The sequence below is a fragment of the Lytechinus pictus genome, chromosome 2 (assembly GCF_037042905.1).
Source record: "Lytechinus pictus isolate F3 Inbred chromosome 2, Lp3.0, whole genome shotgun sequence".
NCBI classification, from domain to species: domain Eukaryota; kingdom Metazoa; phylum Echinodermata; class Echinoidea; order Temnopleuroida; family Toxopneustidae; genus Lytechinus; species Lytechinus pictus.
The window spans coordinates 44,847,606-44,872,925 of NC_087246.1; the positions used below are offsets into that span (position 1 = coordinate 44,847,606).

The 25,320-nt window shown below is 36.5% G+C and overlaps 1 protein-coding gene across 1 annotated transcript; it reads right to left on the bottom strand.

Moving 5' to 3' along the window:
• Positions 1 to 338: 338 nt before the first annotated feature.
• LOC129254192 (RNA-binding protein 39-like) lies at positions 339 to 25,202 on the bottom strand. Its single transcript, XM_054892649.2, has 14 exons — positions 24,770 to 25,202; positions 21,442 to 21,544; positions 19,538 to 19,611; positions 17,409 to 17,483; positions 14,612 to 14,932; positions 14,113 to 14,224; positions 11,262 to 11,354; positions 10,454 to 10,651; positions 9,440 to 9,505; positions 8,746 to 8,953; positions 7,632 to 7,849; positions 6,612 to 6,820; positions 4,860 to 5,044; positions 339 to 3,916 (listed from the first exon to the last, which is right to left on the bottom strand). Exons 2-14 carry the CDS (start codon positions 21,499 to 21,501, stop codon positions 3,807 to 3,809), a joined length of 1,929 nt encoding a protein of 642 aa, XP_054748624.2. The 5' UTR covers positions 21,502 to 21,544; positions 24,770 to 25,202; the 3' UTR covers positions 339 to 3,806.
• Positions 25,203 to 25,320: the final 118 nt, after the last annotated feature.

Below are 25,320 nucleotides of genomic sequence, written 5' to 3' on the forward strand. Positions count from 1 at the left end.
ATAACCAGTTGGTTCAATAGCCATTTAGTCCATATACCATTTGGTCTAATTAAACTGAAGTGTTTTGTGCAAAATGAATGAAAAGAAAATGGGTATTAGACCAAACTGGTTATAAGACGAAGTGATGATTGGACCAAATGGTTTTTAGACGAAATGTTGGACGGAATGGCATTGATAAGACTAAATGAAGGTAGGCCATGTAGTGAGTGGACGAGTTGGCAGTGGATGAATTGGCAATTTACCTAATTTTCTAGGAGATCGTCGACGGATCTGAATGACCACTTCTTAAAACATGTCACAACACATCAAACATTAATTAAAAAGCAAAAGCAAAATACTTGGATTTCTGTATAAAATTTATTTTCAATACAAGTGATGTTGATGATTGAAGAAAAAATGAAAGTGGAACAGACAAAAAAATAAGGTAAAGATACATGTAGAGAAAGATTCGCTTGTTCAATACCCCTTTGGAAACTATGTGAGCTGATGGTTCCAAGTTTGTTTTGAATTTCCGTGATTATTTTTTTTTTTGGGGGGGGGGTCCGATCAAATCATGTACACACAATAGAGAAAAAAATAAACATATTTCAAGCCAAAATTCACCACCTTGTACTTCTACAAACCATAATATACCAGTCTAAAACCTTTGTGCCCAGTTTCACAAGTATAGTAAAATGAAGTATTTTTTTTCTTTCTTATTTCAGGTAATGAATTGTCTGTAAATCATTCTACAGAAACAATGCCAGAAAAGATGTAATCTAACAAGAAATATCTCCTTGTAATAGAAATTTCTCTGTATAGGAATGTGGATCAGGTAAAAAAAATTCTACTAATTTCTGCTGTCGCAGAAAATTTGTGTAAAATATTTATTTGATGCGTGTCAAAAGCACAAAACAAATTTCAAGGAGCTATGTGCATAGACAAATATTAGGTGTTTTATTCCCTCAAATAAACTTATACTTTACACTGATGCATTCACATTTGAAAGTGCCTTGACGTGAGGATCATACACATGTGTTCATAATAGTTCTGCTTTACTCAATATTTTTAAATATGACGTTCTGCACATGTATCCAAAATAAATGGAAAAGTTATTTCAATGCAAAGGTTTTTGCACAAGTAGGTACTATATTTTAATTTCATTATCACAGAATTAAAGGACAGCCACATTCCCAAAGGAGCCTGGCCAGAACACAGCTATCTCGTATGGTTTTATACTGTGAACATATGATGTAAATGTCTACTGACATGTCATGAGGAACTTATGAACCAAGAAATAAATCATATATGACCAGAATAAAAAATAGGGGGGGGGGGGCATTTATCTCAAAGTATCTCATATGTATTTACATAATATTTACAAAATGTCATTGTTCTTGATCAATACTGAAGAGGGAAAAAAGTCAAAACAACTCGTTGACATCAGAAAGCTAGTTTGGGTAAAAACAGACCCCTTATTTACAAGTACAGGCATCATATTAATAAAAAATTTACAAGTCTGAAAAAACTCGGGGACATTTGATTCAAGCATCATTCAAGCAAAATATTCTCAACGGCACCAAAAGAAGCTCATTGTGATAGCTTGCACATTAACTAGGTTTGTGGTGCGTTCACACACTCACTATGGCATGATAAGACCGAATAATATTCCTGTTATTGCATCACAATTTGCTCCACATTTTTTTTAAGACTGCTGGGAACACAAAATGTCTTTCTTTAGCAGATTTTAGCTCAGGAACGTACATAACGTAATTGAGAACTTTTTTATAATGACCAAAAATATTTATCAAATGTGGTGAGCAAAATTAATCCCTTCAAGGACTGATATTAAAAGTGGATGCTGGATGAAATTGGTTCAGGACCCTGTTTCATAAAGACCTCTGTTTATGGTAAACTTTCCATAATGTAACTAAGTACATGTACCTTGACATTGATTGGCTACTGAGCCTTATCACCATAGTAGTTACAACAAATGGTAAACTTTCAATAATCCTAAGTGTTTTATGAAACAGACCCCAGGTTCTTGGTACTGAGGGGGAGCATCTTGATAAGGAAGGATATATGGAAGCGGGGGGAGGTCAGATAAACTGAGGTCCATTGCAACATGGACAGTTAACATAAAGGGCAATCCCATGAAAAAAAATCATAAAATATTGACTGGACTCGAGGGTACAACAAATACATAGCCCGCAATAGAATCATATTGGCACTGAGTCTTAAGGGCAATATATTTGACGTTTCCCGAAAGAAGAGCCACCTAATATTTTTATCATCGAAATCAGACATCAAGAGCAAAATCATGAAACATTAAGTATTTTAACCTTTAAGAGTGTGATTCTATTTTCCATGTTGGGCAGGCTGAGCCTCATAAGCTTTACCATTGAGACGTATAAGAAATGTCACAGTATCCAGCGTTTGTTCATCTTGACTGACATTATGACACATATTGCACGGCGCAGATCAATATGACGCCTATCTCTTTCTACACGTCCTCAGATGCCTAGATGTGAGACCAGGGAAAATACAAAGGTATATTTTGAATCATCTCAGCATGCAAAGTCAGTACGCGCAGAGCGACAGAGGAAAATACAAATAATATACCTATCCCTTTCTGATATTTATGAAATCTAGGGCATTACAGTTTTGTAAATTACCAGCTCGGATGTTTGATATGGGTAATAATCAACCACATTTTCTCCATTCTTATTTCATTTCTTGAATGGCTCAAGCCATGATAATTTCAAATCATTACATGCTTTAATACGACGCACGAAGCAGAGAGTTATAATTTTAAGAAAGATTCCAGGTATAGGAGGTCCCATTTACATGCTTTATAAATTGCCCAAAAACTTCAGTGCATCACTTTACTAAACAGCCTACATGAAGTAGAAAGACTGATGTTTGGGATCAAATCCAATTAATAAAATTAAATAAAACACATGAACTCCCTGCAAACCATAAGCATATTCTTCTTTAAAAACAAAACAATTCTTTTTTTTTTCTTTAACAAATATTATATGAAAACCTTTCTTGAAATAAGATATCACCCATTGGCAGGGTAGTGGTTAAGAGTGGGCAAGTGTGATGAATTACTGTATTAATAGATATTAGATCAGATAATCATAAAAACACATGTACATTGTACATTAAAAACCACATAATAGAACTTTTACAAAGGGTATTATAAGCACTCTGCTTGACAATAAACTTCTCATATTAAAAAAAACAAAAGTTTTGGAACATTTTCAGTCTTATGGGCACATATATTGTGATAAATCAAGCCTGCTAGCTGCGCAGCAAGCGGCAGAAATCGATGTGGCATATATCGTCGATTCAATACCTAGTCAGACACCGATTTCCATTTGCAAGGGATCAACCGTACATTATCCACTCCATGTAGACCGAATCAGAGAACAAAGCCCAAGTATCAGCATTTGATTAGACATTAATGACAACTGGGCTCCGTAACACAAAGATTAGCGATCAATCGCTAAATGAACTGACCAATCAACATCAATGTTACACGCGCATTTGGTTTGAAATACTGACCAGGGACCAATCAGTGCGGTTCTTACACATTTGCAATCCATCGCAAATCTTTGTGTTACGGAACCCTGCATGGCAATAATTCCAGAGTAGAGAAGATGGTCACACGTTTCACCGATTAATCTCTTGGCTTTGCTTGTAGCACCCACGCAGCACAGAAGAGGTGATATTTGGTATCGAACGTTCTGTAAAAATTGTCACGGCTGAAGCAACTTCTGCGACATGGACGTGACAGAAAGGAGAGCGTTGCTGTCAGCGTGCTACACTCTCCTGGGTGTGCTGGGTTGAAGTAGCATTGTAGCTGATGCAGCTTGCGGAAAGATGGCATGGTAGTTGGCCACTGGCATGTAGGCTGCGGTGATCATTTTACCTGGAAATACAATCAAACACACATCATTAACTTATAGAGTCTTCAATTCTTCCATAATTACACTTGCCTGCATCACCTAACAATTTCCTTACGAGTCCCTATGCACTCTCAAATAATGTTGCACAACAACCCCGGCTTTAGGGGAGAATATGCTACACACTCTGTGTATATGGAGATGTATTTTCATTCAATCTCACATGAAACTTTGAAGAAACACATCAGAACTATTATCTGAAGATAAACCAATTTGTTTTCAAACAAGCAAATACTAATGCAAGTACTAATGTCCAATTTCAAAACTTTGGTTCATATTCCAGCACTTGGTCATGTGTGTCTCTTACTCCAACCTTAAAAAAAATATATATATATTTTTGTATTCCCAAAGTAGCCATCTCCCCAAAATATGTTTCCTTCTTCAAAATAGCATTTTTGTTTTAAATATAAATTTAGCTTGTCTTTCCAAAATACACCCCCCCCCCCCTCCCCAGATGCTTCTAAAACAGGGTTCCCAGCTTTTCAATAAAACAAATTCCCTTATTTTTCCCTGATGAAGTTTAAAAATTCCCTGATAATTATTTAAATCCATTCCCAGTTTCGCATGTTTTCTAAGTTGTTGCAGTGAAATACGTGTATTTTCAGTATAAGAACAATAATGTAAAACCACCATAACCAGTCATTCAATGGAAGTTGTTTTGATATGCAACAAAATATAACAGAGTCTGACTGACTACCGTGCTTTCGACTTTTGGGCTGATCAAAATTCCCTGATTTTTCCCTCATTTGAGGCATTTTTCACTGATTTGAGGTATTTTTTAATCAAATTCACTCATTTTTCCCTGACTGGAAAAAAGTAAAATAATTTTCCCTGATGGGCTGGGAACCCTGTAAAACTGGAGTCAATGGCCGACAATGAAAAATAAAACCATCCTTGGTGGAGACCTACCTGCAAACCATCTGTTGTGCAGATTACTAACAGCCGCCATAGCTATCTGAGCATTTGGGCATTTGACATAAACATTTCCCTGCGGCGATGCTTTATCTACGTGTATATGAAGCACTCCTCCGTGTTTATTACATTCCTCAATCACGTCATCTCGGATATCTGTCTCCCAACCTATCATTGTCTCTCTGTAAGAAAAAATGTATTCAACTGTGAGTTGATAGTTTAAGGTATGTCTAAAGCTTTGGTAGAGGTTCAATACTGTGAATTAAGTATACTTAGGTACAGAGCTGTCAACTGTTATTGTGAAAAAAAAAATCCTTTCCTTTATTTCTTTATATCCTATTTTCAAGCCTAAAATCCTGTTTTTCTTTAAAAATTTTGAACAAAAAACCAAGAAATATCATCATTCTTACAAATTTCATAATCCTATAATTGGGGTAAAAATCCTATTATGTGTCACTTCCCCCTTAAAAATCCTACTAATTGGCAGCTCTGTTAGGTATCATTTACATTCTGATCTTGGAAAGGTGTACTGTCCTTAGATTTATTTTTCTTCACAAGTTTATTCCTTCAGGATATCTAGCACCCATTCGCAGTAAATGTTTTTATTCCCATTGTAAAATGACAGATGGCCACTTTACAGATTATTATCACCCTTTTCAATTTTAAAATAAAAATAGTTCAGAATGATTTTTAATTTCTGCAAATATCTACTTTTATAGGATTCATATCATGTGATATATGGGGAGAGCAGCTCAAATGTGGGGTCACAAAATATTAAATTAAAAAACAAATTTTATTCACTGATGGATCAGTAACAAACCTTCAATATCGTTTCTATCATTTTTATTGATATCAGGGTAATCTTTGCATAAAATTCTGAATTTATCACGTAGAGGAGACCCTATTATCTATGCTAATAAAAGGTTTTCCTGCGAGCCCATTGGGAGGAATACGGTCACATGGCTGAACCTTAACCCTAAACTGACCGGGGGGGGGGGGGGGGGGGGGGGGGTTGAATCAACCCCCCCCTCAACATTTTCTGCGATCATTTCGCCGCACAAAATTTTTTTACCGCGCCACTCACAGAGTTTATACTTTCAAGTCTCGCGCATCTTTTCAGACCAAATTTGCGACACCCAGGTACGCGGTTCTAAAATTATGCAACATTTTGTAAGTGCATGTCAGACCAAAAATTGTTCCAAAACGTGATTTTGTGTACAAAGTCAATGCAAATTGAGTTTTCTCATCTTATTAATAAAGATATGGTTATTTTTGCTTTTAACAGCTGAAATCAATTGATTTTAGCATAATCATGCTTCAAAAAGGTTGTGCAATAAATCTGGTGAAAAAAAAAAGAAAAACAAAAGGTTGAAAAACAATGAAATACATAAGAAATTCATAAAACAATAAAATACATAAGAAATTGATTTCCAAACCGAAGTTTTTTTCAATTGCGATTGTTAAGAATGCTACAAAGAATATTTTTACCAAAAATTAGCATTCTAGGAGCTTTATTTAGTGAATTAGAGCAAAAAGTATGATTTATGCATAAATTAGCATAATTAATTCATATAAAATAAAATCTCATTATTTTGGAAAATTTTACCATACAGCCTTGTAGATTACATCGCACACTACCAGCGTGCAAATTTTTGCGGCGCTCGCAAGGGGGTCGGGACGTACAAAGGTCGACTATCTGATGGAATTTCCAATTTATTTTTCGTTTGAATAGTTGATCAGAATACGTACGCTTGAGGATCGAACATGTTGGAGAGCATGAAGCAAGCTGTAGATCCAGCTCCAGTAGGTCCACCTGCTGCTGCTGGTGGTGCCGGTGCTTGGACCTGTGGTACGGGCGGTGGTACCTGAGGTACTGGTTCAGGTAATAGACCAGCTGCGAGAGGTGGGATGCCTGATAACACGTCTGGTACGGCTCCCATTCCTAGTGCCAAATTGGTCTGAAAAAGTAGATGAAGATATACAGATAAGGACAAGAAGACTTGTGACAGGGATATTTTGATGATTTCAAAATTGTATATATGAATTATGAAAATGCACAAATATCAAGTAAAAAAATATATGTCTACATATCATATTTTGATTACTTCAACCTTATGAATCTTGCAATTCTCCAAGTTTAATAGATTAGTTCAACAAAGAAAACTGAAATTTATTGCTTAAAAACATGAGAGAAAAGTATGTGGCAATGCCAGCTTACATTAAAATCCATGCTTTGAGCTACTTCGCATTAGGATGCTATTTACCACAGAAATACTCATGTCCTAATTTTGTTGATAGGTCTAAATAGATCTTCTTTGACTTTTCTTTTTAATCAAAATAACAGGATCTAAACAATTGTTGCACAAAGCAAATGATTTCTTCATTCTTTTACTAAATGATCTACCCTCTCTTGTTGAGGCTTGAGTCATCTATCACAAACAGCCTGGACAGATTCTGGATAGACTATACAATTAACCCATGCACGTGTTAACATTTTTACTATTTCAGTTGTGTTATTGTTATTTATTCTTTTTATTAATCATTTATTCGGCATAATAGAAAAGATATTAAATAGAAATTTAACAACAGGATAAGGAGAGTCACATAGATGCAAGGAAAGGAAAATAGATGAAATAAATGACTATTACTTCAAGGTCTTCCTTTCAATCCATAAGCATTTACAGAAACACCCTGGGTACAAGTAAGGCACACAACAGCAAAGGAGTTGTACATGTGAGTACATGCACCCAGATTGAAATAGAGGCATACCTGTTGAGCTGAAGCAGTGGCTGCTGCCAGAGCTTGCGCACTCTGTTGAGCCTGTAGCTGAGCAGCTTGCAGGGATTCCTGTAGGTTCAAACCAGCTGCTGGCTGTGGTAAGGTCATCTGGGTTGGATTCACCTGGAGTCCTGGTAGACCCATCCCTGGTACCTGGCTCAGCGGATGCAACGCTTCCGCTGCAGCAGCGGGGATCTGGAAACCAGTGCCTGCACAGTGACAAAGAAATACAGATATTCTTGGTGTTTAGCCTTTAGGGATGTCACTCGGAAATTATTAAAAAATAGTCTGAAAATCATCCAGAATGACTCCTTCCCTACAAGAAAAACGTGTTTTCTATGGCTAAAATAGGTAGCCTAGCTTAGCTGGGTAATAATAATAGCAGGGCCCGCTGGGAGAACAGTTTTCGGAACTGAAGTGGCTACCCTGGGTAAATATACTGTTATTATTATTAAAATATATTGAAAAGGTCTGACTTCAGACTTTAGTCTTAAAAGTGGCATCCCCAAGCCCTTATCTATGTGTATCATACTGGGTGAATTTAAGTTTGGTGTTGGTGTTGAAAGCACGATTAAGATTGTCTTCCTAAGCTCCAACACCTAGTCTGACTTTACACAATGATTCAAATTACATGACAGCTCAACACCTGGTGCAATTCATCCAAGCACCAACTAACATTTCAAGTTATAGGAGTCAAAAATCTAAAGTCAATATCGTAGTTGAAATCAGCAACTGCGGTGACAAAGCCTTCCTGGGGGTCTCATGCAGAAATAGTTGCATATCGAATACAATTAAAAATCAAACACAAGTTGATTTCAAACTATTCAGAAGCATGCACTTGCATGTAATATATCAAGTTGTGTTTAAATGCAACTCTTTCTGCAATTTATGAGCCCCTGAATAAAGAAAAACAAATTACTTTTGCTATTTCTTTTTCTTTTTCAAATCTTGTAAAATGTGTGTTGTTCTTTGAGCACTAAAGAGAGTCAACTGTCAAGGTACAAGTTCAATTTGTTGTCAACATCATCAGTGCTATCATTCTTGACATCATTACCATCATCTTCATCAACATCACATTTAATAAAACAAATGCCATATGTCTTACCTTCTGCTAGTTTAGCCATAAGTTGCAATCTGCCGGTAGTATTGAGTGTGATGCCTCTCTTATCAAGCTCTTCGCTATCTAGAAACGACGGCGTCTGTTGACCTTGTTCATTCCTCTCTGTAACGTGGTTGACTTTCATGGGTCTTCCTGCTAACTCAAATCCATTCAACTGATCTAGAGCCCTCTTGGCATCCTCGGCATCATGGAACTATAAAAAAAACGCAGATTTATTTAGCACAAAAAACAAACTTAAGACTGTGCATTATTCAACTTGCCATTACAAGATAAACTATCTGTTGTGAACCAATAAAGAGTTAGCACTCTTCACGCATAACAGTATGAAGATGGTTATGGGACAGTCACACTTGGATGACTAAGCCAGCGTATGCCCGACATATGCCATCATACATTTGGCAAGTCATTTACCCCTATTTCTTAATAAACAGAATTGCAATTTGTCAACAAAACAATATTCAATCCATTGGATTTCTTGATATTAAGAAGTAGGATTAAATGAAATGTATGGCAGCATACACAATCAAATCAACACCTTGTTGTGGTGGACAATTCTTGATAATTTAATCTTGAAAATCATGTATATTTTGCCATACAAATTATCAAGTATGTTGGATGTTCTTCGTGACATAAGCAATAATGACATTTAAACAATTATATGGCAATAGATTCTACTTACAGTAATAAAACCATATCCCTTGGATCGATTGGCGTCTGTGTCCATCATGAGTTGAATATTATCAATCTGCAAGGGAAGTACAAATAACCAATAATCAATAAACTGGCAGAAAGTCGATCCTACTGTGAACTTAAGATAATAGTAAACCAAGTTACAAGATAATTACATGTTCATGAAGCTTACAGCTTAAACTGATAATATATTTCCCTTGGAATACAGGTCATCATTCAAATATAAGAAATCAATACAAAATACAATTGCCAAGGATTTTAGAAAATCAATGATCAATATTACTGTTGATTGTTCCATTAAAATAAAAATAAATTAGCATGGAAAAACAAGCTAACATCCATGTACCAGTACATGACATGACAGAACTAATAAATAATTTTTATTTTTAAAAATGCTAATGATACCAAATATAATGATTTATCATGTCTAAAGAATACAAAGTGCTGACAAACCCTGTTGGTAGTTTGCCTAGTAGTTTGACTTTCATCAGAAAGTTAAATACATGGATAGGTAATTCATCAATTCATTCAATCATCAATCCATCCATCCACCCATTCATCTTATCCATCTTTCAATCAATTCATCATTAAATTCATCATTCATTATTAAAGGACAAGTCCTCCCCAACAAAAAATTGATTTGAAATCAATATTATATTATTCAAACAATAAAAAACAAAAGAAATAGTGAGGGACATCATCGACTGTCTCATTTGCATGTCACCCAGTTGTGCATATCAATGTTTTGTGAAAAATAAAAGAAACTTTAAAATGTCATAACTTTCTTATTTTACATGTATTCATTTTTCAGTATTATGCTAGTTCGATTTTTCTCTATTTACTCTAATCAACATTTTCTGGGGTGGACTTGACCTTGAATTTCTTATTCATATATTTATTTTATCCACATTTAAATGCAATTTAAAGCATTTTGAGTTCATGAGCTGGCAGGGGTGAGGTAGCAAGCATAGGGAAGGTTACAATAACCCCCTGTGGTACTTACTTTACCAAACGGTTCAAAGATGCCCCGGAGCATAGCTTCTGTGATGTTATAATGAAGAGATCCTACATAGAGCCTCATAGGACCTGAATTGACTTTCTGCAGGGTAACATTCTGACCAGCTGACCGGTTCTTCTCTGCATGGGACGGCTGTACGATGATGGGAACACCTAGTAACTTCTGATTGTTGAGTCCTAGTGCCTGTGTAAATTACATTATTCATATCATTACAATTTTGTCACTAGCACCCAAATTAATCAATTCATGGGACTACAGGATTTAGTATAGAGGTGTTTTATTCATTAATTATTTGTACATTTGTACAAGTCAAACATGACTTTCTCCAAAACTGGATACAAAGGTCATAAAGAAAAGTTTGCTCGCATGTTTATCATTATCTGCATAATTCAACTAGAACTGAACATGATAAAATGGCTCACAAACTAATTGGGTTATAATATTCAAATCATTTGTAACAGTAACTTTTTGATCATCTTAATGAAATTCTCCAGGTTGAAACATATACAATATAAAATATCAAGATTGAATTGATATTAATATTTGAAGATATATTGATCAAAGTTGGATGCCCTGAAACTACCCCCAAACCCCATTTTATACCAAAAAAAAGGCCTGAAAAAACTATGTGTAAAATACTAAATTTCTAAAACTTGTTCCTTTAACACAGACAATATGAAGGTAGGGGTTTCTTTCTTTAGTAAGTGGGATCTTAATCCCTTGCATTTATCCTTTGTGTAAATATCAAAGAAAGAAATACTACACGTAAATAAATATCGCTCTCTACACTTACCAGAGGTACTGAGTCTGCACAATCGTATTCCACATATCCTACTCCTTTTGATCTCCTTGAGTTACGATCTGTGATGATTTTGACAGTCCTCACCTATGGGGGGAAATATAATCATGGGTAATTACAAATCTCTCCTGACACTGGATACAAGCATCCTTTGCAGTATCAATCATTCTTATCTCTCTTTTTCTTTCACGTATTTTTGTCGAGTGAAGGACCCCCGGGGGGTCACTCTCCACATGGACTGCTACCCACCCATGTCCGACAACCTCACAAATGCACCCTAAACGGCATAACTACATCAACTAAATTTGAAACCCTAAATGGCGTAACCCATGAGAAAAGCCACCCTAAGTGGCGTAAACAGGGAAAAGCCCCTAATTCGATACCCTAAGTGGCGTATACATATCGAAATCGATTAATTTGATACCACACTGATTACTAATGTTAGATTTATGTTACATACAACAGGTATAAATTCCCGGCATTTAAAAAAAAGGTTATTGCAAGTAAGGCCAGCATAATTTACTCTCAATGACACCTCTCTTACGCCACTTTGAATAGCCATCTTTTAGCCTAAATTAATGAATGCAAGTGAAAAATGTTGCTTGCCTTGACTGACTGATGCATCACTTACCATTCGTTTTACCAATTTCATCAAAACTTGAAAAAATGGAATCCATACCAGTTAATGTGTTGAAAAATACATACATTAATTAAACCTGTATTTTCTTTTATTTTGTTTTAATTGATAATAAAAAACAAATCAATATAGGAATCCCCGGTATGAATCAAACAAAATGGTATAGACTATAGGCCTAAACCCTAGGCGTGCTGCCTAGTATAGAGGCGGGTGTAAGACTAGAGACTATACTGTACGGGGGTATTCTCTCATAAGTGATGCACTGGCCGGCGTGTGCGAGGATTATTTTGTATCCCTTAAAATCACGCCCTTCATGGTGTCGATTTACCAGCGAATGGTGCTGAAATGCAACCCTATTTGCCAAAGACGTCAACGACGCCTGAAACGGGACCCTTTTCGACGCTTTTTCTGGACGCGGGTGCGTAGCAGGCCATGTGGAGAGTGACCCCCCGGGGAAGGACCTTGTATCTTGTAGTAATTTTTCCTGAAATCCTCCATCAGGAAGTGTTTACCAAAGGCAGACGAGAGTGGTGGTATTTTTCTCTAGTTTTGGGTTTGGGAAATTGGGAGGGAATTTATTATTTGGTTTGTGAAAATTTCAGTACTTTTTTAATTAACACTTTCCCTAGTGAGTTTGTACCAGTGGGCTATTGTGTCAGGGAAGAATGAGTTTGCAAGCTGAGTCGTGTAGATGAAGGTAGAGTTAACATTGTATTGCTCGTCATGAGAGCGTCTCAACCTTTCTTAGAGGGACATTTATGTAAATCTTAAGTGAACTTTAAGTGAAATATCAAATGTTGTAAAATTGGAGTGTACTCCTTTGCATTATTTGCATGCTATACCTACTGAAAAAATATTTTGAAGTTTCCATTATTTTTTTCTTCTGCTGGCAGCATAAAAAAATGTTCTGATATCCGTAAGTATACAATATCATGATTGCTGCATATGGGATAAAAAAAAAATGAAATTACTATTCTCTGCCTTTTGTGAAAGTCTTGATCACAAAGAAAGTCGTAGTGTCTCTATGACTGTCAACTGTTGGATGCTTGCTGAAATACATATTTCAATCCAATGTACAACATTTTTAATTTCCCCCCATTTTTGGCTCTCTCTCCAGAGTACAGTACATACAGTACAAGTATTTTAGTATCTCCTAAGTAAATATAAGTGCTGCTAATTATTGCATAGTATTAATAAGAATGCTTTTATATCATTCGACAATACAATAAAAATTCATTACAAAGTGTACAAGGGTTGTCTGGAATATATATCCATCCATAGTATCACAATTACTATTAAATGTAAGGAGAAATGCTGCAGTCATACCAACAAAAATGACTCTAAACCAACCAACCAATGATATGTAGGGACAGTGATTTTCCGTTTCTAAAAATTGCCTTTTCCGTTTCAGAAAATCTTAAATTCAGTTTTAGCAAGTCTGAAAACGGAAATTCCCTTTCCCCACAGACTTTGTGTGCATGAAAAAGTGACAATTCCGTTTACATAGAAAATCAATACGCAACGAGTCGCGATGTCAAAATGCTCACGCAGGTCGAAATTTGTATTTGCCACTGTACTAACAACGCTTTAAAATCTATTGCAATCGAAGAGATACGAATACAAAAACTATTTAAAGAAACATAATCAACATCAATACATCCTCACCTTTCACATTATTAGCACCATTTTTTTGTTGAGATTTTATCGATAATTTGGGGACTTTTTGGACATCGTTTTGAGCAGTCAACGACTTACGCCCATCCGCCATTTTGGATTCGAGGATTCCACCAAAATGATGTTATGACCAAACGAAGAGGGCGGCAACACACGGCCGTGTTTCTGCCTTTATGGGGACGTGAATGTAATTTCGATACGATTGAGTGACGGAATCGAGTGCAGTCAGGATGTGTGGAGTGTCATGGTTGTAGCGAAGTGAGATGTTTTTTGGCCAGTTGATATTCATATATCGTTGAGGATATGGGAGTAATTTCTGTTGCTATTCTGTGCATTTTGAGGAAAAATACGTTTTTCATGATTTTCCATTTGAAGAGCCACTTTCCATTTCAAAAGGCCGAATTCGTGAATTCTGTCCGTTTTCCGTGATCGCGGAAAATCACTGTCCCTACATAAGTCATTGAAAATATCATGAAAGCTGTGGTAGGTCTGGAGTCGGTATCGCTGGTGTGACTGTGGGATAAAATACCCTACCTTTCCAACTGATGAGAAGAATTCTTTGAGTTCCCTTTCTTTGGCTCTCTGTGAAAGTTGCATAACGAAAACAGTTCTGGCATCACGCGTATCTGCATCTGGATCATCCCGCCTGAATGAGGAAAAGATTGGAATTGAGTTCCTGGTGAATTATGCACAAAATATGCTTGATTTATTTCTCTTAAAATATCTCTCTCTCTTTCAAAGAAACATTTATTCAAAGTCAAACATGAAAACAATTTATTCATTTTACACAAATATAATAAAGCAAACATGTTCACAGCAGCTGTACATGTATACTATCATAATAAAAAACTTTGTATTTATCATGCAGAACTGACTCTACTCCGTATATTCTTTAATAAAAGAAATGATGAACTGATCTACCTTGCAAAACGTTTAGAATATAATATATTTAGCATGGAGAATTAAACAAAATCAAAATCAAATCTCCACCACATCCACAAGTACACAACTACTAATTGCCTCAGTGACTTACACAGGGCTGATTTCCTTGTTGCGTTCTTTACTGCGTGATCTTTTGGATCTGTAGTTGTCTTCCTCCCTGTCTCTGTGATAATAGCCACCTCGACCACCCCTATAGCCTCCTCCACCCCATCGGTCTCCTCCCCTGTACCCTCCGTAGCGCTCCCTGCTTCGGCTCCGTCTCCTCGGCGGGCTCCTTCGTCTGTCCCTGTCTCTGTCACGATCCCTCCTGTCACCTCGGTCCCTGTCACGATCTCTATCCTTGTCTCGGTCTCCCCTGTCCCGGTCTCTTTCACGGTCCCTGTCTCGGCCTCTGTCGCGATCCTTGCGATCTCTGAAATGCAAGAGGAAAGCAGATGTAGTCAGAATAAAGTCTTTCACTTGACTACCAATGCTACGCCTTCTTCCAAGAACTGGGGACTGTTTCAGAAACAGTTACAACTACAACAAATAACTTTATAAACACATTGTATAGTGTTTCAATTATCAGCTGCATAGGCTAGTGTACGCCAAGTACTTCAATTTATTTGTAAAAAGCCTGGAGGAGCATTCCAATCATTTATTAAGTAGTCTGATGAGGTTGTGGAGAGCCAACCCCAACTGGGCCATCATGATGCAGCCAACTCCAAAGGTATGCAACATTTATCAAACACTGGGAATTCATTCAGTTGAACATCAAGACAGTCCCTCTATGTAATTTTAAAGTAATGGAACTGGTAACTATTATCCTAGACTTCTCTCTCTAACATCAATGTTTTCCTTCTTTATCAATAACCATCTGAGGATTAGGGCTTAGAAGAGAACAGCAAGAGATACCTCTTCAGAAACAAGTGGAATGCCTCTGGCCGTCTCACCTGCATCACGCGATTCAATATAGCAGCAGTGCTGATTTTGAAAACTACTATAACTCGCGCAAGATGTTCAGTGATACTTGGTTACTCTTATTTCCACGTTTTATGAACTAGACCAATACACTTATAGAGATATGATGGCAATTCAACAAATACCCCCAACGTGGCCAAAGTTCTTTGAACTTACATGACCTTTGACCTTGATCATGTGACCTGAAACTCGCACAGGATGTTCAGTGATACTTGATTACTCTTATGTCCAAGTTTTATGAACTAGACCAACACACTTTCAAATTTATGGCTGTAATTCAACAAATACCCCAATTTGGCCAAAGTTCATTGACCCTAAATGACCTTTGACCTTGATCATGTGACCTGAACTTGCACAGGATGTTCAGTAATACTTGATTACTATTATGTCCAAGTTTCATGAATCAGATCCATAAACTTTCAAAGTTATGATGGTAATTCAACAGATACCCCCAATTCGGCCAAAGTTCATTGACCCTAAATGACCTTTGACCTTGGTCATGTGACGTGAAACTCATGCAGGATGTTCAGTGATACTTGATTAACCTTATGTATAAGTTTCATGAACTAGGTCCATATATTTTCTAAGTTATGATGACATTTCAAAAACTTAACCTTGGGTTAAGATTTTGATGTTGATTCCCCCAACATGGTCAAGTTCATTGACCCTAAATGACCTTTGACCTTGGTCATGTGACATGAAACTCAGGCAGGATGTTCAGTAATACTTGATTAACCTTATGGCCAAGTTTCATGAACTAGGTCCATATACTTTCTAAGTTATGCTGTCATTTCAAAAACTTAACCTCAGGTTAAGATTTGGTGTTGACGCCGCCGCCGCCGTCGGAAAAGCGGCGCCTATAGTCTCACTCTGCTATGCAGGTGAGACAAAAAACTAAGAAAGAGATTGAAGCTGATAAGGAGAACAAGTGGAATGCCTCTGGCCGTCTCACCTGCATCACGCGATTCAATATAGCAGCAGTGCTGATTTTGAAAACTACTATAACTCGCACAAGATGTTCAGTGATACTTGGTTACTCTTATTTCCACGTTTTATGAACTAGACCAATACACTTTTAGAGATATGATGGCAATTCAACAAATACCCCCAACGTGGCCAAAGTTCTTTGACCTTACATGACCTTTGACCTTGATCATGTGACCTGAAACTCGCACAGGATGTTCAGTGATACTTGATTACTATTATGTCCAAGTTTTATGAACTAGACCAACACACTTTCAAATTTATGGCTGTAATTCAACAAATACCCCAATTTGGCCAAAGTTCATTGACCCTAAATGACCTTTGACCTTGATCATGTGACCTGAAACTTGCACAGGATGTTCAGTAATACTTGATTACTATTATGTCCAAGTTTCATGAATCAGATCCATAAACTTTCAAAGTTATGATGGTAATTCAACAGATACCCCCAATTCGGCCAAAGTTCATTGACCCTAAATGACCTTTGACCTTGGTCATGTGACGTGAAACTCATGCAGGATGTTCAGTGATACTTGATTAACCTTATGTATAAGTTTCATGAACTAGGTCCATATATTTTCTAAGTTATGATGACATTTCAAAAACTTAACCTTAGGTTAAGATTTTGATGTTGATTCCCCCAACATGGTCTAAGTTCATTGACCCTAAATGACCTTTGACCTTGGTCATGTGACATGAAACTCAGGCAGGATGTTCAGTAATACTTGATTAACCTTATGGCTAAGTTTCATGAACTAGGTCCATATACTTTCTAAGTTATGCTGTCATTTCAAAAACTTAACCTCAGGTTAAGATTTGGTGTTGACGCCGCCGCCGCCGTCGCCGCCGCCGTCGCCGTCGCCGCCGCCGCCGCCGCCGCCGTCGGAAAAGCGGCGCCTATAGTCTCACTCTGCTATGCAGGTGAGACAAAAATGATCTCTCACCTGTGTCTTTCTTTGCTCTTGCTGCGGCTGCGTTTCCTTCCTTTGCTCCTGCTGCGACTCCTTCTCCTTTCTTCCCTGAAATACAAAGTCTCCACATGTTAATAAATTATCATTTATGAAAGTACAACTGTATTTACAATTACTTATAGTATATTCTAATTGAAACCCCTTTTATCCAAAGCAATTAAATCTGGTTTGAAAATTTTGATATTTCCATCATATAGCTTTCATGGAGTAGACTTCCAAATACACTAGGAAGTGAAAACTTAATCTTTATTTATTTCTTCATCTTTTTTTAAAGTTGAAATGAACAAATTTATCATCTGCAGAAAAGGAACTTCTCATGCTCTCCTGTATGGGAGCTGTTTAAATCGTAGAGCACTTCTTCTATCAAAATTCTGTCCCTTGTGATAAAAAGATGGAATGCAGAGTTACGGACGAGCATTCATTCCTATTTGACGTTTCTATTTGTAGATTCAGGGTGTAGCCAATAATCCAACTATAATACTGAGTATTATCCACTTGACAACACTGGTTGTATATATATATATCTAATTACAGACAGGTCTCAAATTACCCCCTAATGCAACCATGGCCATGGCTTGGCTGGGACACTTTTAACTGACCTCAATGCCCCTCTCAGTTGCCTTACATATTTTTTTTAGGATATTGCTAAAATGTCCTTATTTCAAGCTGTTGTACTGTATAGAAATGGACCTTATAGAACAGGGACGTTGCCCTCCTAAATAAAAACTTCAGGCCTCTACAGCTGTACATATTTTTTTTCTTCTAGACAGTTAACGGCGAATCAACTAACTCCTAATGTTCTTCCTTCACTGTTAACTCATAATATCACACATATGTTGATGCGGTTTCCACAACAATTGGTCCCCATGCACGTGACACAGTGACACAAAGTATCCCAGGATGGTCTAATTATTACACCATGTATCCCTCAAAACTCAGACACCTTTTAGACAAACCATATACATATATCTCCTGCAGTCTCACACCAGACTCAACTTTGTTTTAATGTACATGAGACTACAGAAGATAAGTGAAATGTGAGAGGGAGGGTGTCAAATCATATCAAATGGGGGACGTCAATCTCGACACCTTGCGCCACGGTGATCATCTCGGCTCTTCTCCAGTGACCAAAGGACGAAAACAACTTTCGAATTGCGTTCTGCAGGCGAAGTTGGCTAGGTATTTCTCACTTTATCCATACAATCTGCGGCAATAGACATTGACCCAAGTTGTTACTTATTTCTTGGTTTTTAAACACTGCTTTGGGGGAGTTGGGGAATGGACTTCACTTGAAATCAACTTAGACATTATAATGGACTTACTCTGAAGATTTTAATTGCAATCCACATTTATAAAGGCCAAATATGTCAATGAATGATTTTTGTGAATTATATGCAGCAATAAAAAGAATAACAAACTGCTTGCTCTTTGACAATGTCTCCTCACTACATGAACAAATTCACATCTCAAAAAAAATTTAAGTATACACAACAATATATCAGAGATGTATGTGTATATATGTGTTCCTAAAAATTGTATTTGATCAAAAACATGCTTCAAGTAACTCTTATCCCCAAATTTCTCTACAACATGGTGTACATTTTGGGCATGCATGTAATGGAAAATAGCATTTTTTCCTCAAGCTCTACTAGACAGGTGTTACAAAAGCAACCATCTACAATCATATCTGCGAGATGGCAAATAAATTCTCCCTGCATCACAGTTCCACTATACCTTACCTTAAAGAGGGGGTTTTAAGCAGGGCTGACTTTTCCGCATCAAGTTCACCAAACTATCCCTCAAAAACTTGCCACCTATGTGATGGAGCACATGTGTAAAATTGTTACTGTGTTTTTAGCCTGGAAAGAAATATAGTCTTCATGATGAGATTTTCTATGTGTTTTAGTTTCATTTGTACCTCTCACACACTACAACCTACTATGGGGTATCCACTGACACATTTCAACATAAAGACTGAAATCATTTTCAACATAACACTTTGACTCTTGCCCAAACATCAGTGACGCAAGTTAAATGGACATTGACATAATGACATAAGTAAGAGTCCCTTTAGAGAAAGTAAATAGTAATGAGCAACTCACTTTTTCTTTGACGCCGGGGCTTCCTCTTCTGTTTCTTCATGTGTGGGTTGATCATCTTTCTCTGGGGCGGCTTCCTGGATTCCAAAGGATAACATCATCATCAATGTAACACCACAAGCACGATGGGGGAGTATTGGGTAGCAAAAAGGGGAGGGGCAACAGGGATTGTGGTAGAATAAAAAAGGGAAAGAAAGCAGAACAAGCAAAGGCATGTGAATAAATGTGTTCATATTTTATATTTGTTGAGATTTTCCCATGACTTGATGCATGCATGAGAAGCAGGAGTCTCTCTATCAGTTGCTATTAGATTTAAAGTCTAACTGTTGTGTGAGGAAAATAAAGCGGTTTTATAATTGATTATTTGGGGGTTTTCCCCTGGATCATCCTGAATGCAACTTGGCATGAAACTACTGCTTCTCATGTTGCTCCCTTCGCATCAACTTACCAGGCACCTACTATAAAACAGTGCTTCCAAATTTGGAACATATTATAACCCTAGGAACGTTTTGCCTGGGACCTGCAAAGGAAAATACTTACACTGACCTACAACCATCAGTCATGAAACTTTTTAAAAGACCGATCCAAATAGAATGAGATGGTCCAAATACCAGTAAATAGGAATCTGTGACAAATGAAAATGTTGGAAAAGTGTGAGGCACTGTTGTCTTTATAAGACAAGAACCCTGCTGTAAATAGGTGCATTGAGATTCTGACTATTAGGGATAATGCATACATCTTCATGCATGAAAGGGTATAAAATAGCCAAAGGAGACTAAATATACCGCAAGAAATGAATTTCTTGGACAATAGTGGAAAAGTAGCAATTGTTTTGGGAGAAAGATATGCGAAAGAGTACAATGATATACTTTGGTTCCAATTAGTTCTTCTTTTCAATTTTCCTCCGTTGAAACATGCATCAACATTCTACTACTTTCTGTTACAACCCCCTACCCCCCCAAAAAAGGATGAAATTGTCAAGATGTATTAACAAAGGAATAAAATCAAATAAGTTTAAAAATATTTGAGAAATTAATTAGTGATGAAGAGTAAAATTCATAAACAAAAAACATTTATTCCTAGAGGAGCAGAAGGCAGGTGACAAAAGACCAATATGGTCCTGCACGCAACAAATCATTTTGTTATCCTTGACTTAAAATGTTGAAAAGATCATTACTATCCACAAATATGGCTGTAATGCATTATAAAATCATGCACACTCCTGAGTGCATGAGACATGACCCCCCCCCCCATTTCTCCAATCGCAATGGTTTTTTTTTTCAACAATGTACATCTTCAAAAATACTATATTTTATACTCTTTGTCATAGAGATGATACAATATGCTTTGAAGGTCATGAGCTCCCTAATAACATCTGGGTACAGGTGGACATTCTAATCAAACCTAGAAAAGACAGATGGGTAAGCATGTCAATTTCATTCTTAAAAGAGTGTTTTTTTTTTTTTATTGTCAATGAAAATCTATTTAAAATTAAATGTTTAGAATTTAAAATTCTTCGCAACATCAATAGGTGATTCTGTATGCTAAAAATTCCAAACTTTGCTCTTTAGCTGGATACACTAAACATAAAACATATTTTCCCTCTTTTTACATCAAATTCACTGTGCACATAGGAACTTGGTTCTCAGCATTTTCAAATATTTCGATTTTAAAAGACTGCCTAAAGGTTCTGGATATTAATTCTTGATAAATGGATGAACTTTGACATTAACCATCATGAATATCTCTAATTATGTCAGCCTCCCACAAACATATAATCAAAATGAAGTCATAACAACATCTTGTTTCAAAATGCTTCTTAAAACATGATTTAAAATTGATTTAAAATACATATAAAAAAATGTGTATCATGATCCAGCAATCAAGTAATATCAACAAGAACTCACCTCTTTTTTGTACATGTAGGGGGCCTCCAACATGGCCTCAACATCCAAATCCTCTGCCATTTTGATTGTCTATTTGTCTTCAATTATTGATAACCACTTTACCCTAAAATGAAAACAAATGATGTAAATTAATAGGTAGATACAGTATGATCTGAATCAGTTCATCAATGATAGACATTCAACCATTTCAAAAATTGTGAGACTGCGACCTGTTTATAAAATTGTGATCGACAAAAACAAATTGCTAGATAACTGTTATCAAACAGTACGATCAAATAGATTGTACACTAATCTGAGATGTTGCCTACTTCTATTCTGTTTTATTTTCCTTTCCCCGTTGTCAGAACATAACGAAAGGTATAAAAAATATATATTTTAACTCGCTAGCACCTCAAAACAATTTTTCAAATATGTCCTGATAGATCGTACTGATCTGAAATGTTGCCTACTTCTATTCTGTTTTATTTTTCATTTATGATATTTATCGGCGGATGGAAGTATTTTACGATTCATGATATTTATAGGCCGATGCAAGTATTTTTTAAATCTAAGTTGGCACTGCTCATGATATTGTTGCCCTCTATACCCATCTTGTACATGTACATGTAGCTAGGCTACAGTAACAAAGACGGCAAGATGGCGACAATAACAGACTGAAACAGACTCCTGCTCTTAATTATTTTTCTCATTTTTCTTGATCTATTTGAATAAATACATGCACCATTAGTATGTGGCGGGGGGGGGGGGGGTAAATATATTTTTAGCCCATTTACATAAGTTTGGGCTCAAACCTTAAAGAAAACAAGTATTTTGGAGCAACATTGTTGTCTCCAAAATACTTGGTGTACGTAGAGCAATGGCATCCAGTCCCTGGCTCCGTGGAGTAAGCATAAGTTTTACTTTCTAGGAGCCTCCTGGCTAACCGGGAGCGCCACAGCAATGAATCTGTGGCGAACCTCTAAAGGCGCGAGCAAACAACACAAAAATATATGCCGATTCCGGCTAAAATTTCTTCATTTCCGCTACAAAAATTAAAAACCATAAACATAGATGTTGAGATAAGGGTTTTCCCAATCGTCATTTTTAGGGCAAGGTCAGTTTGGCCTTGAAATACCTCGCATTTTTTAGGGCACCAAGGCAACTACAAAGGGCACTAAGGCCAAAATCTTTTTCAAAGAAGGGCATCAAAAGCCTTTTTTTTTTCGGTTTCTTTTTTTTTAGATGTCAAATGTACTTAATCTTGTCAGGGTGCTACATAACCTTTTTTTATTTCTAAATAGTTGGAAAATACTTGCCCGAATATATATTTCACTTGCCCCCCCCGAAAATTATTTCAAAGCAAGATTTTACCGTTTAAAGGAAAGAAGTGCTGTTCTATGGACATGTACCATTGTCTTTTTCCTCTTTTTAACATGAACTGATGTGCCTTGTATTTGTAAAAAAAAATTTCAAAGTGATTTTATCTTGCCGGCCATGACCGAAATTAGTGTGTTGATATGCTATTTGAATGATTTCCTCTCTTATATTTTCATGTACTTTTGTGACCGTGGCACAAAATAAAAAAGGGAATCACTGATAATAATTATAAAAGAAGAAAGAAAAATATAAAGAAAGGAAAAAAAAGAAAGAAAAGGAAAGGAAGGGAGGGTGAACAAATGGGTGAAATAAAGAATGAAGGAGACAAAGAAAAGAGATGAATGGAGAAGAAAGAAAGAAAAAAATGAAGGGGGAAAATGAAGTAAAGAAAATGAAGGAAAAAAAGAAAAACAGTGAAAGGAAAGAAAGTTAGAATAAAAGAAGGATGAAAGAAATAATAAAGGAAAGAATGAAGGAAAGAAAAATATTTCTTTCATTCTTTAAGAAAAAGAAAGAAGAAAAACAGGAAGGGAGGGAGGAAGGGAATAGCAAAAAGGAATAAAGAATGAAATAAAGGATGAAAGAGAGGAAGGAGAGAATGAAAAAAAGAACAAAGGGAGAGGAAGTGGAAAGGAAGCAAAGAAAATTTTAAGAAATGAAAGAATGAAGGAAAAAAAATCAAATAAAAAAAGAAGGAAAGTCAGAGAAAGAAGGAAAAAAAGAAAGAAAGAAAAAAAAAAACAATGAGGAACATGTAAAGAAGGAAAGAATGAAGAAAATAGATGAACACAGAAAAAAAAGGAAGGAAAGCTAGGAAATAATAAATAAAGATAGATGGAATGGAAAGGGAATTCAGAAAAGATAGGATGAAGAAAGAAGGAATGGGAAAAAAGAAAGAGAAAAAGAAAAAATCAGGAAGGAAAGAACAAAAAATGAACAGAAAGGATCAGGAAAGAAAGCTAGGAAAGATTTGAAATTAGACAGAAAAAAAAGGCAAGCAGGAAGGATAGAAGGATGAAGAAAAAAAGGATAGAAAAGAAATAAAAATGAACGAAAGAAAGCAAAAAAGAAATGAAGAAAGAATTAAAGAGGAAAAAATTCAAGCTCAAGCAAACAAAACAAATGTAATCATCTAACAAAAATCTTACTGATATTTGTTTTTTTTATAATATAGGCCCTATTTAAAAATTGTTAGAAAACTAAAATGTTTTAGAAACGAATAAAATTTCAAAGTGAAACATTGTCAAACTTAAAAATTAGGTGAACATCGCGGCATCACACCTACACCGGCTAGGCATATCTCTTCCCATTGTCGTGTCTTCTTGTTATCGGTGCGAACACTAGAAGACTCAAAACAAAAGCTGAAACAACGTCGCGTAAGTAACGTCGGGGAAGTACAATAAGAAACAAGATGGCGGCGTAAACATCAGGCAAGTCTCTTCTGTCTTTTCACAATATTTTTTCATTTTTTTGATGAATTCTTGTTTAAAAATAACGAGAGCGTAGAAATGTCGGAAATGAAGTTTTATCCCATGTACCGGTACATGATTTAATTATGCCTGGCTAGATGTTACTATTAGTACTATTAGAAGTAGAAATCTCGGGGGCGAAAGTTTCAGGGTTTTTTGCGGTAGGGCCTACACGCAGATGAATAGGAAGGACTCCCTGGCTTCATTGAGAGCAAGCCTACGTTAGTAAATGATTTTTACTCTCAATAAGCCGCCTGGCTAATTATGGTCACCCCATCAACATTAAACAAATTTCTTGTGAAACAGCCAGGACATACAAATTACACCATGACCATGTACACCCCTTCCCCCCCCCCCCCCCCCCCCCACGCACACAGCCCGCACACATCATGACGACACGCGAACCATGCATGCATCATCACACCAAATCATCATCGAACCTGAGTCGGCACTGAATTTCATAATTAAGACATCGAAATTCGTACTGAAATCATCCAATTTACCTCAATATTCATGAGTAGTGTAGAGATTGTGTGACGATATACAGACAGCAACTTATATGACACGTTCACGCGGCGAAATGTCGATTTGTGTTCGATTTCCGCAAGAAATTTCCACAGATTTCCACGGGCCAGAGTTCAGAAATTGCCGAATTGCTAAGTTTTATCATCAACAAAAACTTTAAAAAGGGCTTTTCAAATGATCTGAACAATATTACATGGTATTTATTTAATTTTAAAAAATAAAAATTATACTCAAATAAAAATTGTATTTCTAAGATTAATTTTGATCAAATTTATCGACTAATCATTATATTTTATAAATATATTTTGATCGAGACAGACGCGTCCGCATGCGCAAGCGCTAAGCTGGCTCGCCGCTCACGCACGCGGAATACTAGTATATGTAGCGGCCACAGAAATACAAATCGTTGGTATCGGCCACTGATCAGTGGTATCGGCCAAAGGCAGTCGCGCGCGGCACCATAGATTACGTATTTAACTCTATGCGCGGCACATGTTTCCTTTTTAATAGCGTTCATAATGCATAATGT